The sequence below is a fragment of the Saimiri boliviensis genome, chromosome 2 (genome assembly GCF_048565385.1).
Source record: "Saimiri boliviensis isolate mSaiBol1 chromosome 2, mSaiBol1.pri, whole genome shotgun sequence".
Classification (NCBI taxonomy): Eukaryota; Metazoa; Chordata; class Mammalia; order Primates; family Cebidae; genus Saimiri; species Saimiri boliviensis.
The window spans coordinates 64920789-64937366 of record NC_133450.1 but is presented as its reverse complement, the minus strand read 5'-3'; the positions used below and the strand labels follow the sequence as shown (position 1 = coordinate 64937366).

Here is a 16578-nt window from a genome sequence, read left to right as displayed (position 1 = left end):
AAATAAAAGTCTCTTTTTTATTTAGATTAATTTTTATGACATGCTACCAATATAAATGTCATCAATTTAAGTCCTTCAACGAAACTCAGACCTACAAGTCAGTTTATTTTTGTTTAAAATGTTATTCACAGATATGTAAGTTTAGTTTCAAAATTATACGTGATGACTGAAAATTAATGAGATTAAAACTATATAAAACTTAAAAATAAAAGAACCACCATCCTGCAGGGACAAGTGACTAGTCATTGGGGAAAAACAACTGGCATCAAAATAAATACCAAATTTAAGCATAAAAGAAAAATATAATTCTAGAGAAAAATTTAGGAGGATATTTTTATAATCTTGGGTGGAGTGACAATCTGACATCAAAGACAAATATCATAAAGAAAAAGACTGACATATCTTAGTACACAGACATTTAAGAATCTTCTCTGTTTAAAGCCCTCTAAAAACAAAATCAAAATCCCATATTACCATATACAGTTTTTTGAGTTTTTTTTGAGACGGAGTTTTGCTCTGTCACCAGGCTGGAGTGCAGTGGCGCTATCTCAGCTCACTGCAACCTCCGCCTCCTGGGTTCAAGGGATTTTTCTGTCTCAGCCTCCCAAGTAGCTGGGACCACAGGCACGTGCCACCATGCCCGGCTATTTTTTGTATTTTTTAGTAGAAATGGGGTTTCACCATGTTGGCCAGGCTGGTCTCGATCTCCTGACCTCGTGATCCATCTGCCTCGGCCTCCTAAAGTGCTGGGATTACAGGTGTGAGCCACCGCCATACACAGTTTTAAAACAAGCGGCACACCAGAAAAAACATTTCCAGTATTAATGTCAAAGAATGAAAGTCTTTATTAGAGCTTTAAAAGGCAGTAAGAAAAATCTCCCCATAGGAAAATGGACAAAGCTCATAAAGATCAATTCATAAAAGAGGTTGGGCACGGTGACTCACATCAATAATCCCAGTACTTTAAGAGGCTGAGGCAGACGGGTCACCTGAGGTCAGGAGTTCGAGACCAGCCCAATCAACATGGTGAAACCCTGACTCTACTAAAAATACAAATATCCCAGGCATGGTAGTGCGCACCTGTAATCCCACCTACTTCGGAGGCTGAGGCAGGAGAATGGCTTGAACCCAGGAGGTGGAGGCTGCAGTTAGCCAAGATCATGCCACTGCACTCTAGCCTGGGCAACATGGCAAGACTCCATCTCAAAAAAAAAAAAGGTAATTAAAATAAAAGAAAAAATATAAATGTTCAAATGCGTGAAAAGATGCTCGACCTAAATATTCATCAAAGAAATACATGCACATTATCACAATGGGATAGCATTTCAGATGAAAACTGATCACCAATGTACTCCCATACAGTTGATGAGAACATAATCTGGTAAATTTTTCAGAAGGAAATCTAGGCACATATGTTAAAAGAAACTTGTGCATACCCTTCTCCTGGAAATCTATCCTCAGGAACAATGAGACAAACACAAACACATATATAAAAAATATTCATTTGTGTAGCTTATAATTAGTGAAAAAAATGCTAACTTGTTAGTCAATAAATGGTTAAATAAGTTTTAGAGATTCAAAATACAGGTATAATATATTCTTATTTGTTTAAAAATTCAAATACATACATGTGTATAGAAAACATGGAGAGATGCAAAGCCTACATACCTACAGGGGAGGAGGGGCTGGAGGGAGAGGGAGAACTTGAGCTATACATCTCTCTAGAAGATTATGAGTAATTTTCACCTTGTTTCTTCTTTCTGTACTGTCTGAAATCTTCCCAAGATTATGCATTACACATTATATGTGGAAAAAATAATGATACTTGGAGGAAAAAATGCAAGATTTTACCAGCTTAATGTTCTGTTTCTAATCACAGCAGCCAAAGACATTTTGTGAAAAGCATGCTCACAATTACTTTAAATTACATAGTAGAAATACATCTAATTTAATCTATGTGTGTTAATTTAGCCTAAATGGTATTCTTTAATTACATTTTAGTCTGAAACTTCACAGAATAGTTTTTAAAAAATGTTTTTCTATTGATGAATCACTTTGCTATTTTCATATTATGTCCAGTATGTCTTTAAAAATATATACTATAATTCCTTTAATTCTCATTCATAGAAAACACAGCTAACTTAAATATTTTAAAATGAACCAAAAGAAAAATTCCTGATTTTTCTCCAATATAAATTTTAAGAAAGGGAAATACTCTTCGGTCAGGCCTCTAACTGGTTGTACAGACAAGAAACCAATTCGCCAATTTTTTCATGAATGTAAGAAAACACTAAGGAGCGAGATAAGGAGAGAGGACACCAAAGAAATGAGCAGGTTAAATGGCTCTATTGAAACGAACTCACCAAAATGACGCCCAAGCTCCACAGGTCACAGGACTCATCGTAGCCGTTCTGATTCAAGAGCTCTGGGGCCGCATAATGAAGGGTGAAGCATGGAGTTTTCAGGGGCTGATTATCTGGCGGCTTTAGCCGTGCAAACCCAAAGTCAATTATCTTAATTTCCAAATTGTCATTTTCATCAGTGAACAATAAATTCTGCAAGATATCAATGCTTACATCAGTTTCTTTCTAGACATGTCTTGGGATTTGCTGGTTCTATTTACGTAACACCGTACATTGATAGTTGATTCACGTGCAGAGAGATCTCATGGGGAGACCAGAAGGCAGGGCATCAATGCACTCTGCATGACGCTTTTGGTATTATTTCAATTTTACCACATCACGTGAAACATTTTTCAACTGCACTATCCTCTTCTGATGTCAGACCCTTTGTCTAAGCTTTTCCCTCTGCTTGTGTTTGTCATCTGCTTCCTCCACCAACCTACCTTCCCCCACATCTATTTCTCATTTAGAGTTACCATCCTAACCATCCTACCAAACTGAAGTTAGAACTTTTAATATTTTTTCCTAACACTACTTACTTTTCCTTTCTGGCACTGATCACCTCCGTATTGCTAGTTTAATGTCTTCATCCCCATTATACCATAATTCCAAAAGGACAGGGACTGTGCGTCTACCTTATTTTTTGACCCTACCCCAGGCTGGCCTGGCAAAGACACAGAGTAGGTACTTTGGTAAATATGTGTTCACTGAATAAAGTCACAAATAAAATAGTTATATAATATCTAGTATTGCCTATTGAAGAAGACATGGTGGAGATATCATTATATTTCAGAAATACCTTCTCCAACAGCTAATACTTAAACATATTTTGATACTTAGAGATATTATCCCTTAAATATTCAGAAAACATTATTATTTTGAATCATTCATCTACCAAGGCTTTTCAGTCACTAAGGCTTTGTAGTATTACTTTTCGTATTTATCACATGCTTAATAAATACTAACTGTACTGATGCACAAATTATTTTAATAAGTACATTAAACTAGTACTGAAAGTAAGTGAAATCTGATTATATCGTTTTTAGGCATCCTAACAAAATCTGTTATGCCTTTATAGTCATTAAATTGTTCCCAGCTCTGGAATATCATTTGCTTTGTTAATGCTATTCTAGCTGAAATAAAATACATTATAGAAGGTATCACTGATGCAAAGAAGAAAAATCTAAGCCTTCCATTTGCAAGTGAATAAAGTGGGTGGAAAGAAAAACAAAAAAAAAAATTAGCTAAAAAATGGTCTTAAATTTTCTAGCATACAATGTTTAATCATGAATTTGTGACAATGAAGTCACAGCTGGGGTTGATGGACATGTGCTTGGGAAGACGTCTTTCAGCAAATAACACCTGAGCTCCTCTGCAGTACAAGGCACTGTACCACACAGAGCAGCTGAATGAACCACTGCTGGCCTTGTCTTCATTGAGCCTGCTAAGTCTTTGGAAACGACTACGTTTATTCTATATTAAGACTGGTAAAGGGCTTCCTTGATTTTAGTTCTTTTTTTTTTTTGAGACAGTCTCGCTCTGCTGCCCAGGCTGGAGTGCAGTGGTGTGATCTCAGCTCACTGCAACCCCCACCTCCTGGATTGAAGTGATTCTGGTGTCTGAGCTTCCCAAGTAGCTGGGATTACAGGTGCCTGCCATCACGCCTGGCTATTTTTTTTTTTTTTTTTTTTTTTTTTGTATTTTTAATAGAGATGGGGTTCTGTCATGTTGGCCAGACTGGTCTCAAACTCCTGTTCTCAAGTGATCCACCCACCTCAGCCTCCCAAAGTGCTGGGATTACAGGTGTGAGCCACTGCACCCGGCCAAATTCAGTTCTTAAAGGGGAAGAAGTGAGGGGATGTGGCAATCACTTCAATTTGGTGACTTTAATCCATTCCTCCGATTCCTGAGCATGTAAAATTGAGAAACACTGCTCACTTGCCTACATCTTCTCAAGCTCAAAGTCAGTGACAGTTCTACATGGAGGACGGTGTGTCTAGTCAGGAATGGTGGGAAGTCACCATTCAATCCCCTTTTATCCTCAAGTTCTGCCTGAAACAAATTGGATGTATATAACTTTTCTTAATCTCAGAAGAGTACAGGACAAGTTTCAAAAATACAAAGCAGCTTACTAAGAATGTCAGCCAGCTTCTAAATTTATCTGACTCTTACCTAGACTTTGGATTCTGCCTATACAGAAAATGAATCCACAAAGCTACCTACCAAAAGAGAGATAATCAGACCTTAAAGTGCCTCATGGGAAAATATTAAACTTTTAGTTTGGAAATGACATGTACTGCCATTTAAAAGCCAAAGTGAAAGATATTGTAGTATGAAAATATTAGTTCAAAGGTATATTTTCATTTCTCCAAAATCCAGTTTAAGACTATAATTGTAGTTGAAAGTCCTAAATAATCTGACAGTTCTGCCTCATTTCAAGTGAGTATTTGAAAGAAAAACAGTATAACAAATGAGAAGAATTAAGCTACATAAGTATCTTTTTATCAGGAAAGGAGGAATGCAAATCTAAATTCTGCAAGAGAGGACAGTTGCCTCATTTGAGACTCATGAGGTGACAGATGGCCAGTTTTCAAAGAATAAAACATGTGAAAATGAATTCTATACAGTCATGGAACAGATCTTTTCAATAAAAAAAACTACATGCTTGTTCCTTGTCTATCAAGAAAACATTTAAGTGGTGTGCTTTCACATTTAAAAATAGACAGCTAATCTCCAATGTACAGAGCACCATATTTTCAGTGGGTGTTATGTAGGAGAGTGAGAACTATGATGAAGGAAGCAGGGACAGCTATCACAGTTGCAAGTTAATAAAACACAATTCACTTTTGGTTAATTACTAGTAATGTGAATAACAGTAATACAAAATACATAAACAGAAGTTTAAATACATGAAAGGAATAAACCAAATATGCTTTAAGGCACAGAATTCCATTACAAAATTTTCTTCTGCATGTGAAGTTGAGACACTTAAGTACCTTGAATTATTAGAAGAGGAGGATGCTTGAAAAAACAAGCATCCTCCTCTTCTAATAATTCAAGATACTTAAGTAAAAGGCAAAAATAGTATTTTTAGAGAAATATTCTCTTGTGGCTTAATCACAAAAGGAACATCAAATAAGTTAATATTTTTAAATATACTTGATAATGTATTATAATCACATGATAATTAAACAATTTTGGAGAGAATATGTACAATTTTGTATATGGTAAAGGATGAATCATCTTTTTTTTATACATACTGGTTTTTGCTTTTCAATTTTCATTATTTTGTTGATTTTCTAAAAGAAAGGAATTTTCATATTTTTGATACTAAAAAGAGATCGTTCTAAGAGTCAGAACGTTTTCTATTGGCCTTTCCTAAGAGGAGATATATAAAAAGCTGTTACTTCTGCATAGTTCTATAAATATGATAGCACAATCACAGAAAGCACATAGAAAGATGGCATAACTAATTAAACCAAGACAATTCTTTAAGTATTTAGAGTAGCATTATATACATTTTTATTCATGAGCTAACCAATTTGATTACAAATGTAAAAAATAAGTTTTCAAAATACATCATTTAGAAAAAAACCCTCTAAAATTGTATGTATGAGATACTATTTTCTGCTATAAAAATTCCTGTTGCTATTTTTAGTTCACAACTGTTGCATAAAGTATTTTTTCCATAAAAGGCCCTCACACTTACAAATACAACCTCAAGATGATCAGCTGGCAAAAAACAAAGACAAATTTATTTTAACCTGAAATACAAAAGAAAAAAAAAATCCAAGAAACATATTTTTAATTATCTATTTGACAGCCCTGAAAAGCAAAAAAATAAGGAAACCTCCCCAGAAACCTCCCACACATTTGGGAGATCTTTAACAATGATGCTAGATTGGATTACATAAGAGATCAAGTTATTTTATACCTCAGGTTTCAAATCTCTGTGCACCACTCCAACATCATGCATGTGGCTTACAGCAGAAACAAGCTTCCTCATGATGTAGCTAGCTTCCGTCTCACTGAAGTGCTTCTTTTTCTTAATGCGTTCAAACAATTCTCCCCCATTCAGAAGTTCCATCACTAGAAATGTGTGAAGCTAGAAAAAAAAAAAAAAGAATAATGTGGTGGGCCTTCCTGAAGCACAGTAGAAGTTTATTAACATATACAACATTTATTGATTAGCACCAATAAGTTTAAATAATCTCTTGTTAAAATAATCAATAGCAATCCTTGTATCTTAGAGGAAAGAGCTGAAAGATACTGTAGCTATTTTAGAATTCTATTTCAGTAATGGAAAATTTCAAGTACTGCAGTGAAATCTTTATACTGTATATCCTTTACCCCTTCCATGATGAATTCTTTCATTTGTAGTGTTTTAAGAATGAGGTCTCTAAAAAGAAATCTGGCCTTAAATCCCTGGCCTAAGGGATTCTCTCATCTCAGGCCTCCCAATGAGCTAGGACCACAGATGTGCAGCACTGTACCCAGCTAATAATTTCATTTGAATTCCACTCCAACCCTCTCTACTAAGTTTACACGTTTCTTTTTAAACTGCTGACAATAATGTGAAATCACTTGCTTTAAACCATATAGACTCTGAATACCGACTGAGTATAATGGGCAACTGCCCAAATGAGGCCTGGCACACCCATCTAATGGCAAATTAATCTTTTAAAAAAGATATTGAGGCCGGGCTCAATGGCTCACACCTGTAATCCCAGCACTTTGGGAGGCTGAGGTGGGAGTTGCTTGATGTCAGGAGTTCAAGACCAGCTTGGTCAATACAGTGAGACTCCACCTCTACAAAAAAAAAAAAAATTAAAATTAAAAAAGTTATTGTTTGATACTGTCATTTTGAACCTCTTGTTAGGACTCAACAGATTAGTTTAGGGTTCCTATTAATATTCATTACAAAAACCCATAAACTCACTATGGGTTTCTGCTTTAATCCCAACAGCATTATCTTCACAGTTACTCTGTAAGTTATATGTTTACCATGCTTTCTCTTCTTCCCCACCCCTGGCCCTTTTCTGTCAGAATGCATAATTTCCATGAAGAAAATAATATGGGAACTATAAAAAAGTAAAGGACTATAATCCCAGCACTTTCAGAAGCCAGGGTAAGAGGACTGCTTGAGCCTAGGCGCTCAAGACCAGCCTACACAACATAATAAGACCTCATCTCTACAAAAAATAGTAAAAATTAGCCAGATGGTGGAGCACACCTATAATCCCAGCTACTCAGTAGGCTGAGGTGGGAAAATCACTCAAGCTCAGGAGGTCAAGGCTGCAGTGAGCCATAACTGTGCCACTGCACTCCAACCTGGGTGACGGAGTGAGACCCTATCTCAAAAAAGAAAAAAACAAAGGACTTAATCAGCTCTCAAATGAACACAAATGGTTTAGAAAAAGATATTATATCAATATACTGAATTCAGGTGCTAAGCATTATAGGGCCAACATCACTTCAGAAACAAAAATGTTTCCTTCTGTATTAGCAAAACTCAGAATAAACTGCTCATAAAAAGATAATTATCAGTACATTATCCTGAACATATTAGATAAATTGTAGAGTGAACACCCTTCTAACAAGAAAATTGCTCCCAGCCTGCTATACATCAAGCTAACTTGAGTTTCTACATCACACAAATAAAGTCGAGGCTGCAGGTCTACTCCAAGTGCAGGCTGGTGAGCTTTCAAAAGATGGAAGGCAATACCTGCAGTGCTATAAGAAGAGATTTAGAGTTCAACCTGGATTTGAAGGTGAATTCTGTTATTCATTCATGATCTTGGGGATGCTACTTTATCTTATTTTTTAGGATCCCTATCAATAAAATGCAGATAACAATGAGAAAATGTATGTGTGGTAGAGCTTGAATGATGGGCCTCCAAAGCTGTTCACGTTCTAATGCCCAGAACCTGTGTTGGTTACCTTGGAAGGATGGCAAAAGGGCCTTTAGCAAATTAAGGATCTTGAGATGGGAGATTATCCTGAATTATTCATCAGAGTTAGCAGTATGATATGTGACCCTGGAGGCAAGATCTTAAGAGCGATGCACGGAAGATTCATAGTCGAAATGTTGGAAGGTGTCTAGAAGCTACAAAAGGCAAGTAAATGGACTGTCCCTTAGAGCCTCCAGAGCAGTGGTCCTCAACTTTTTTTTTTTTTTTTTTTTGAGACAGGGTCTCACACTATCACCCAGGCTGGAGTGCAGTGGTGCAGTCTCAGCTCACTGCAACCTCCCCTCCCTGCCCCATCTCAGGTTCAACCGATTCTCCCACCTCAGCCTCCTCGGCTTCCGGAGCAGCTTTGACTACATGCGTGTGACACCACACCTAGCTAATTTTTGTATGTTTTGGTAGAGATGGGGTCTCACTATGTTGGCTAGACTGGTCTCAAACTCCTGACCTCAAGTGATTCAGCTGCCTCGGCCTCCCAAAATGCTGGAATTACAGGTGTGAGCCAGGTCCCCAACTTCTTTGGCACCAGAAAATGGTTTCATGGAAGGCAATTTTTCCATGGAAGAGGGGAGGCGGTGCAGAACAGGCGTTAGATTATCATAAGAAGTGCTGTGACTTAGATCCCTCACATGCACAGTTCACAAAAGGGTTTGTGCTCCAGTGAGGATCTAATACTGTGGCTGACCTGCCAGGCAGTGGAGCTCAGGCAGGAGTGCTGGCTCACCTGCCGCTCACCTCTGGCTGTGTGCCTGGTTCTGCTCTAGAGAGAACCAGCCCTCCTGACAGCTTGACTTTAAGCCAATGAGCCTGATTCTGGACTACTGACCTCCAGACTGAAAAGACAATAAATTTGTATTGTTTTAAGTTTGTGGTGATTTGTTGCAGCAGCAATAGCAAACTCATGGAGTATGTGAAATGCCTATCACGGCACACAAAATGAACCACACTACTGCACAAAGGCTGAAGACCTATCACAACCAATTTTAACCATTAGTCGAAGAAAAGATTGGATACAGGGATGATCTAGGCAACTGTATCACCATCATGGGAAAAACCCAAGATACATTACAACTGCATATTAGATTGATAATGTAATTTATACTAGTTTGTTTAGGATCATATCATGTGACAATTTATATTTTACTAACTCCTGAATATATAAATAGCAAAACATCTACTGAATCTGTGACATAAATAAAATTTAGGAATGTAGTTCCTGGGACCTGACGTTAGTTTAAAGGTCACAGATCAAATATCTTGTCTGGGACGTAGGTACGGGTAGAGCTGCAAACCCAGACGGAACATCTAAGATCACCCATTGATTCCTTGAATGATCTGAACTTCCTCTATGTCATCTTCAATAGGAGACTGTCCAGGGAGCCTTTTCTTAAGCACCTTCGTGGCCAAGGGACTCCCTACCTCCTCTGGTGTCGAGTGGCTTGATGAGGCAGAGGAGGTGGAGGATCAGGGACAGCAGTTCCCCGAGTCCTTGCCTCAGTGGCATTTCTTTTCTGACTACAAGAACCAAAGAGTGAGTAGAGGATAACAGCATTCTTGGGTGCTTACTGCCAGATGTGATTCTGCCTTCCCTAAGGCAGTATTGCAAAGCAGATAAAAGCTGTTTGGGCTCTGAAATTGGACTGTGTGATTCAGATCCCAGCCTTACCACACTTACCAACTGTAAAACCTGTTACTTAATTTCTGTGAGTGTCCATTTTCTCACCTCATGGGTCTGTGGTAAGGACTGAATAAGATAACACATGCAGAGTGCCTGGTACAGGACCTAGACCACACGAGATATATGATAATAAATGGCAGTAGATATTATGGTTGTGGTGCTACTGTTGTTGCTGCCTGGCCTCACCACGGTGTATCATTCCTACCAACATTTCAGTGTGGTGGAGAACTGGGCCCCATCGATCCTTGGTCACAGATATTACAACAGCACAACAAAGAGCACCCAAAGCTGGAGTCCAGGTTCTCCTTAGTAGATTCGCTTTGACTTGCTCTGTGACCTTGGACAAGTTTTATGACCATTCAAAATCTCAGTTTCTTCACTGGTAAAACTGGAGCGAAGCACATTCAGGATTGGCTTGCACTCTTGTGCTTCCAAGTTGTCTTGAGTAGGACTGCATCACCTCCCCCGCCACCGCCAGTCTCAGGGGCAGAGAATAGTGTAATGGAGCAATTTCTGTCATGGGTGAGGTGAACAGACATGAACTGGACACATGGGGCTCCTCCTCTCCACCTACTGCAAAGCAGGACTGAGAGTAGAAGAGGGGGCAGCCTGACCTGGCCAGGTGTCTGAGCAGAATTTACCACCTGGAGCCAGAAGATAAAAGGAGTATCTTTGCTTTCTACTTCCCATTTGTCCTTTAGCTTGCATTAATTAGGCTCCAGACTTTCTCAGTTCTACTCAAGAAGCAAAAGGGAATTTGGAGGCTCAAAATTCCTGAGTCCTGAGAAGTATTTCAGGACTAAGTGATGGTGGGTAGCAGTTGCACTGGCAACAAGGACATTGTGGCTAATGACTGCACCACTGAGCTCCTGCCCGCCCCCCTTCTTCCTGTCATAGGTTCATAGGTGGCAACTACTGAGTGAGAAAAGCATGAGAAGCGAAGAGATAACCTGATTTGGGGTTGGGAACAGTGTGTGGCTGGGGAGGGGCTTGGGAGGGTGGTTTCTCTGCCCTTTCTGGTGGCTGGGTGACGTCCCATATCCCTGACTCTGACCCAGCAGCACCAACAAAACTGGTGAAAAGTACAACCTTGTATGTGAATTAGTACACAGAGAAAAAAAAGCAGGATACCTGATCATGAAAAACTTCATGCAACTTCACAATATTGGGGTGTCCTTCACAGAGTTTCAGAGCTGTTATTTCTTTCTGAGTATTGGCTTCCATCCTGCAAGATGAAACACTACATGTCTCTTCAGGCAAGTTTTTATATCAGTACTGCCCCAAGACTAATTTTGGTTTTATTTACATTGCATTCAGAATATACATGTTACAGTATATAGTAATAAGGGTTCCATGAAAGTAATGAATTATACCACATACTAGGAAAAGTAGTATTCTGGAGAAGATTATTATTTCTGACTCAGAAAAGTACAAATCATATGAAGAAATGAATGCTCTACTTGTCTGACAATTTGATAATAAGAATATGCAATCTTAATGATAATCATAAGTTACCAAAACAACTAGATGGTTCTCAAAGCTATCAGTAGCTTGCTAAATAATTTTAGAGAAAAGAGTTTCAAATATACAACTAGTAGAAATAGTAATGGCTGCTAAAATCACTGAGACTGATTAAATATGTCACTGTCACAAAGAAGTTTTCTCTGAACTTGAAAGCAAATGAAACTATGATTTATGTCTAACATGGATTAGTTTATGAGAAAATATCAATCAGAGCTAGAAGTATAATGGACCAACTGCTGAGCCAAGTGTTAAACCTATGGGTAAAAAAGTATTACAATGTAATACGGTTTCTTTTTTTTTTTTTTTTTTTTTTTTTGTGATGGAGTCTCGCTCTATTGTCAGGCTGGAGTGCAGTGGCTCAATCTCGGCTCACTGCAACCTCTGCCTCTCGGGTTCAAGTGATTCTCCTGAATATTCATTTTAAATAAATACTCTTAATTTACAGAATTCATGAATACATAAGAAAGAATATTATATTATAAACTGTCATACCTTTTGCTGATTATTTTGACTGCAAAAGCTTGGTTACTTTTTTTATGCACACACTTTCGACAAATCGAAAAACTACCTTCTCCTAATGGTTTGTCCTTCAAATCTAGGTCATAGTGTTGATAGAATGGAGAGTCCTGTTTAGAAACCAACATCATTTAACTTGAGAAAATGTCAGTAATACACAAGGGATCAAATAAATTATACAGTAAAAGTATTAATATTAATAAATAGGAATAGGAGACATTTATAACCTAAAATTCACCTTACTTTATAGGTAATTTCGATTTTCATCTACATAGTTATTTAAGATACATAATACTCTATCATTGTGAAAAGAAGCTCATTCAACTTGACATTAATTCTTTAGGGAAAATAATTGCTATTTCCATTTTTTTAATTCCACTTTAGTTGAAGGGCAAATTTATGAAACTTACTAGACTTAAGAAGATTAGTTAGAAGTTGGTATTTAAACACTCACAAAATCTACAAACACGTCATATAAGTTACCACATCTATACCTTCATCATTGCACTCCTGGCGACATTTGTCACTCCAGGACGTTCGACTCCCATATGAAACTGAAGAGGGTCTACGACAGCTGCATTACGCTTGAACAGGATGGAAGGAGCAACGAAGGAATAGCCCTAAAAACAAGAAAAAGAAATATAAAGAAAAACGAATTGCAGTTTTCCAGTTTAGCACAGATTAGACTGTAATGATATTTTTTCTTAGAAAAACACTTAAATATTTGTTGAGATTGAGTCTAATTTTATTTTATTTGCAATCTAAAATGCAAGATTGTTTCAAATCATTTGAACAATGCTGTTCAGAAGGATATAATGCCATCTTCTGGTAGAACTAACCCAATTCAAAAATAAAGGTAGAACAAGACTTCTTCCTTATTTCACCCCTAAAATCAGACTCATAGATGAAATTTTCCTGGTTTGCTGATAAAAATTTGTTTATAAACGTAACTGACTTCTCAAAAAAATTCAGTAAATGCATTAAGCAAAGTGGTCTTTATTTTTTTATTAATATTATTTTTTTTGAGACTGAGTCTGGCTCTGTTGCCCAGACTGGAGTGCAGTGGTGCGATCTTGGCTCACTGAAACTTCTGCCTCCTGTGCCCAAGTCATTCTCCTGCCTCAGCCTCCCAAATTGCTAGGATTACAGGCACACGCCACCATGCCTGATGGGGTTTAGCCATGTCTTGAATTGGTCTCGAACTCCTGACCTCAAGCGATCCACCCGTCTCAGCCTCCAAAGTGCTAGGATTAAAGGTATGAGCTACCAGCCCCAGCCACAAAGTGGTCTTTAAATGCTATTGTTTTTCAAACTGGAAAAATGGCAAGTCTCATTAAAGTTAGTTTCTAGTTTAGCAGTTATTTGATTCTCATTTATAACTTCAGAATAATTAAATTTAAAATTGTGTTTTGGAAAGGAACAAAGTCTAATGGCAGAGTGATGCTCTGAGCCAAGTGATATAAAGATGGATGACTAATCCTTTCAAGCTAGAAACCCTTCACTTATCAACAAACATTCAAAAAAATGTTCAGTAAGTGCCCAGTTACATACTAAACACTGATAAGCAAAGAAGAAAAGACATAGTCTGGATGGCCAGATTAAGCATACTAAAGCTATACTGGTCAAAGCAAAGCTCTGATGCCATTTAAGAGTTAGAATATTTTATTTTTTTGACAAATATCCTTTTCTAAATATAAAATCTAAATCTTTTTTAAGAGTTAGCAGTTAAGACTAGTTATTGATGGTAAAGAATAAGATAGCGTTGTGAACTAAAGAGTGTTTTTATACAGGGGCTGGGCACAGTGCCTCATGTCTACAATCCTAGCACTTTGTGAGGCCATGGCAGGAGGATGGCTTGAGGCCAAAGTTCAAGATCAGCCTGGGCAACTAAGTATGGCTCTGTTTATACAATTTTTTTTAGCTGGGTGTGGCAGCACACATCTTGGTTCCAACTATTTAGGAGGCTGAGGCAGGAGGATCCCTTGAGCCCAGAAGGTCAAGGCTACAATGAGCTACGATCATGCCACTGAACTCCAGCCTGCGTGACAGAGTGAGAACCGGTCTATTAAAAAATTTTTTTTTTTTTTTTTTTTTTTGGCTGAACATGGTGGCTCACACCTGTAATCCCAGTACTTTGGGAGGCCAAGACAGGAGGATTACTTGAGGCCAGAAGTTCAAGACCAGCTTAGGCAACATAGCAAGACCTTATCTCTAAAAAAACACAAAAATTTGCTGGGTATGCTGGTTTGCACCTATGGTCTCAGGTATCCCAGAGGCTGATGTGAGAGCATCACTTAAGCCCAGGAGTCTGAGGCTGAAGTGAGCTAGGATAGCACTGCTGCACTCTAGTCTGGGCAGCAGAGTGAGACCCTGTCTATATAAAAAAAAATTTTTTAATATGAATAGAGGTAAAATAAAAGACTACTGTATTTTCTATAAAAGAGTCTGAAAAAAAAAATGTCAGGTATAAAATTAAAACTTCCCTTATGCCAAAAATAAACATGTAAACAATATCTGCTATTGAGCAAACTACAAGCTTCGGTTAACAACCTGCAATATTTCTGCACTTAATAATTTTGAAGATATTAGAGAATCCCATTTTTATGACGCCAACAAAACTACTTCGATATGGGAAAATTAATCTCTTCTTTCAAAGGATATATGGCCAGTGTACATGTGCACAGTATGGGAAATTACCTGAAACAGCTTCTCAGAGCTCTGGGGCAGGGCTGCAGGAGAATAAGTGGGATCCATTTCTGTGAACTCTTCTGCAAAGTTACTCACATCTAATTCATCTCGAATGACTGGCTTAAATGGTGCAGGCACTTTTTTGGCAGCTAAATCATCCCAATTTATTTTCTAAAACAAAGAAAGTTGGTACGAAGTAGAAATCAATAGCCAAAATGTATTTCCTAAGAATAATAAAGATAGATTAGAATTTTGACTGGTAGGGAGAGAGGATAAAAATAAGGGAACATATTTCAAATCAATAATAAAAAAAAATGTATCTTTTTCCAAGCAAGACCACAGCAGTTTATAGCTTGAGCCCATGCTGTGCCTCCAAGATGAGACTTTCACTGTTGAATCTCAGAGTGTCCTCTGGGGGGCACCAAGACACCCTAGTTTACTCTTAAAGATAACAACAATACTTTTGTCCTGAGCCTCTTCAGAAAGGTGTTAAGCCAAAAAGAAAACAACAAAAAATCCAAAACAAAACAAAAAACTGAAATCAAGGGTTTCCAAATGCTCTGCGGATGTGGATATTAGCTCTAGAGGAATATTCCTGTTTTCTAGAGGTAATGCTACTTAGCTGTCCACCTGCACTTGCTTTTCCTCCTGGTCATCCCGACAGACTGGAAAATAAATTCACCATAAATCATGCATGTGCTTATGTCTAGAGATTCAAATGACACTATCATACTGATGCAATCACTCTTTTCTTATTCAATTGTGTTCAAGCATTTTAAAGACTGCTTCTTATGTCCCTCACAGAATGTAAGCCCCTTTTCTAACTAGGTCACTTCACTTACTGAGTTACAATACTGAAATCCAACCCTTTGCTGTTTCTTTGTGCTCCTACCATTTAAAATAACCTCAGATAACACTTACTGAATTAAATTCTACAGATCTCCTATTACCATATTTCTTCAAATCTAAGATGCCATCACTGATAGTAAGATACACAATTATTTTATGTATCATTAAGAAAAAAGTATTAATCATAGAATATAAGATGATGGTCACTGTAATATGCATACTAATTTCAGTGATGATAAAATATGAAAATGTGCACTTCTTGGTTGATAAAATTCAGTAAGTTTAATCAATTACCATATAATGTTTTTATTATGCTGTCTTGTAGATGCAATAGAAACAAAATAATTAAATTACAGATCTTCAAATTTCTCGGCTAAAATGCAATTGAGATCATTTAGTTCATCTTCTTTATTTGATCCAGTGAAACTGAAGCCCAGAAATAAGAAAGACTCTTTCATTCAAACACCAGTTGGTGGAAGAGTCAGGATTTGAACACAGTCTCTTGACTTTCTAATGAGCGTTTTTTTCTCTCTGCAGCTGTAATGTTTTCCATTACAAGCACATAACTTGTGCTTCGCTACTGTACATATATTAAGAGAAACTTCTATAGGAAAGGGGTAATTTAAAGAAACATGTTGTTAGCAGGAGAATGTTTAATATGTAGAAAATGGAATGCTGTTATGATCCTTTCCACCCCCACTCCATTTACAGAGAAAAAGGCCATTTAGGCCTTTACAAGTAGAACTCTGGTCTTTCCAAAAGTGTCCTGATCATTTAAAAAGTCAAGGCAATTAAGTAACCTAAAATTACTATTCCAAGCTACTGAAAAGATAAATTTCTCTAATATGAAAGACACATTGCAATATTCTCAAATACAGGGAGCAATGGAGAAAACAATCTTAGAAAAATATGATTGGGGGTACTTTACTCAAATCATTTCTTAAATTTTACC

General features: G+C 37.4%; 1 protein-coding gene across 2 annotated transcripts in view; it reads right to left on the bottom strand.

Moving 5' to 3' along the window:
* Window positions 1-16578, bottom strand: part of RPS6KA5 (ribosomal protein S6 kinase A5) — a 192020-nt gene that overhangs the window by 21939 nt on the left and 153503 nt on the right. For both annotated transcript variants that reach the window (XM_074393472.1, XM_003939861.4), the window contains exons 9-14: window positions 14787-14948; window positions 12584-12709; window positions 12066-12199; window positions 11181-11274; window positions 6337-6507; window positions 2364-2555 (exon numbers count right to left, since the gene is read on the bottom strand). In XM_074393472.1, the coding sequence (XP_074249573.1) occupies window positions 2364-2555; window positions 6337-6507; window positions 11181-11274; window positions 12066-12199; window positions 12584-12709; window positions 14787-14948 (879 nt within the window). The remainder of the gene's footprint in view (window positions 1-2363; window positions 2556-6336; window positions 6508-11180; window positions 11275-12065; window positions 12200-12583; window positions 12710-14786; window positions 14949-16578) is intronic.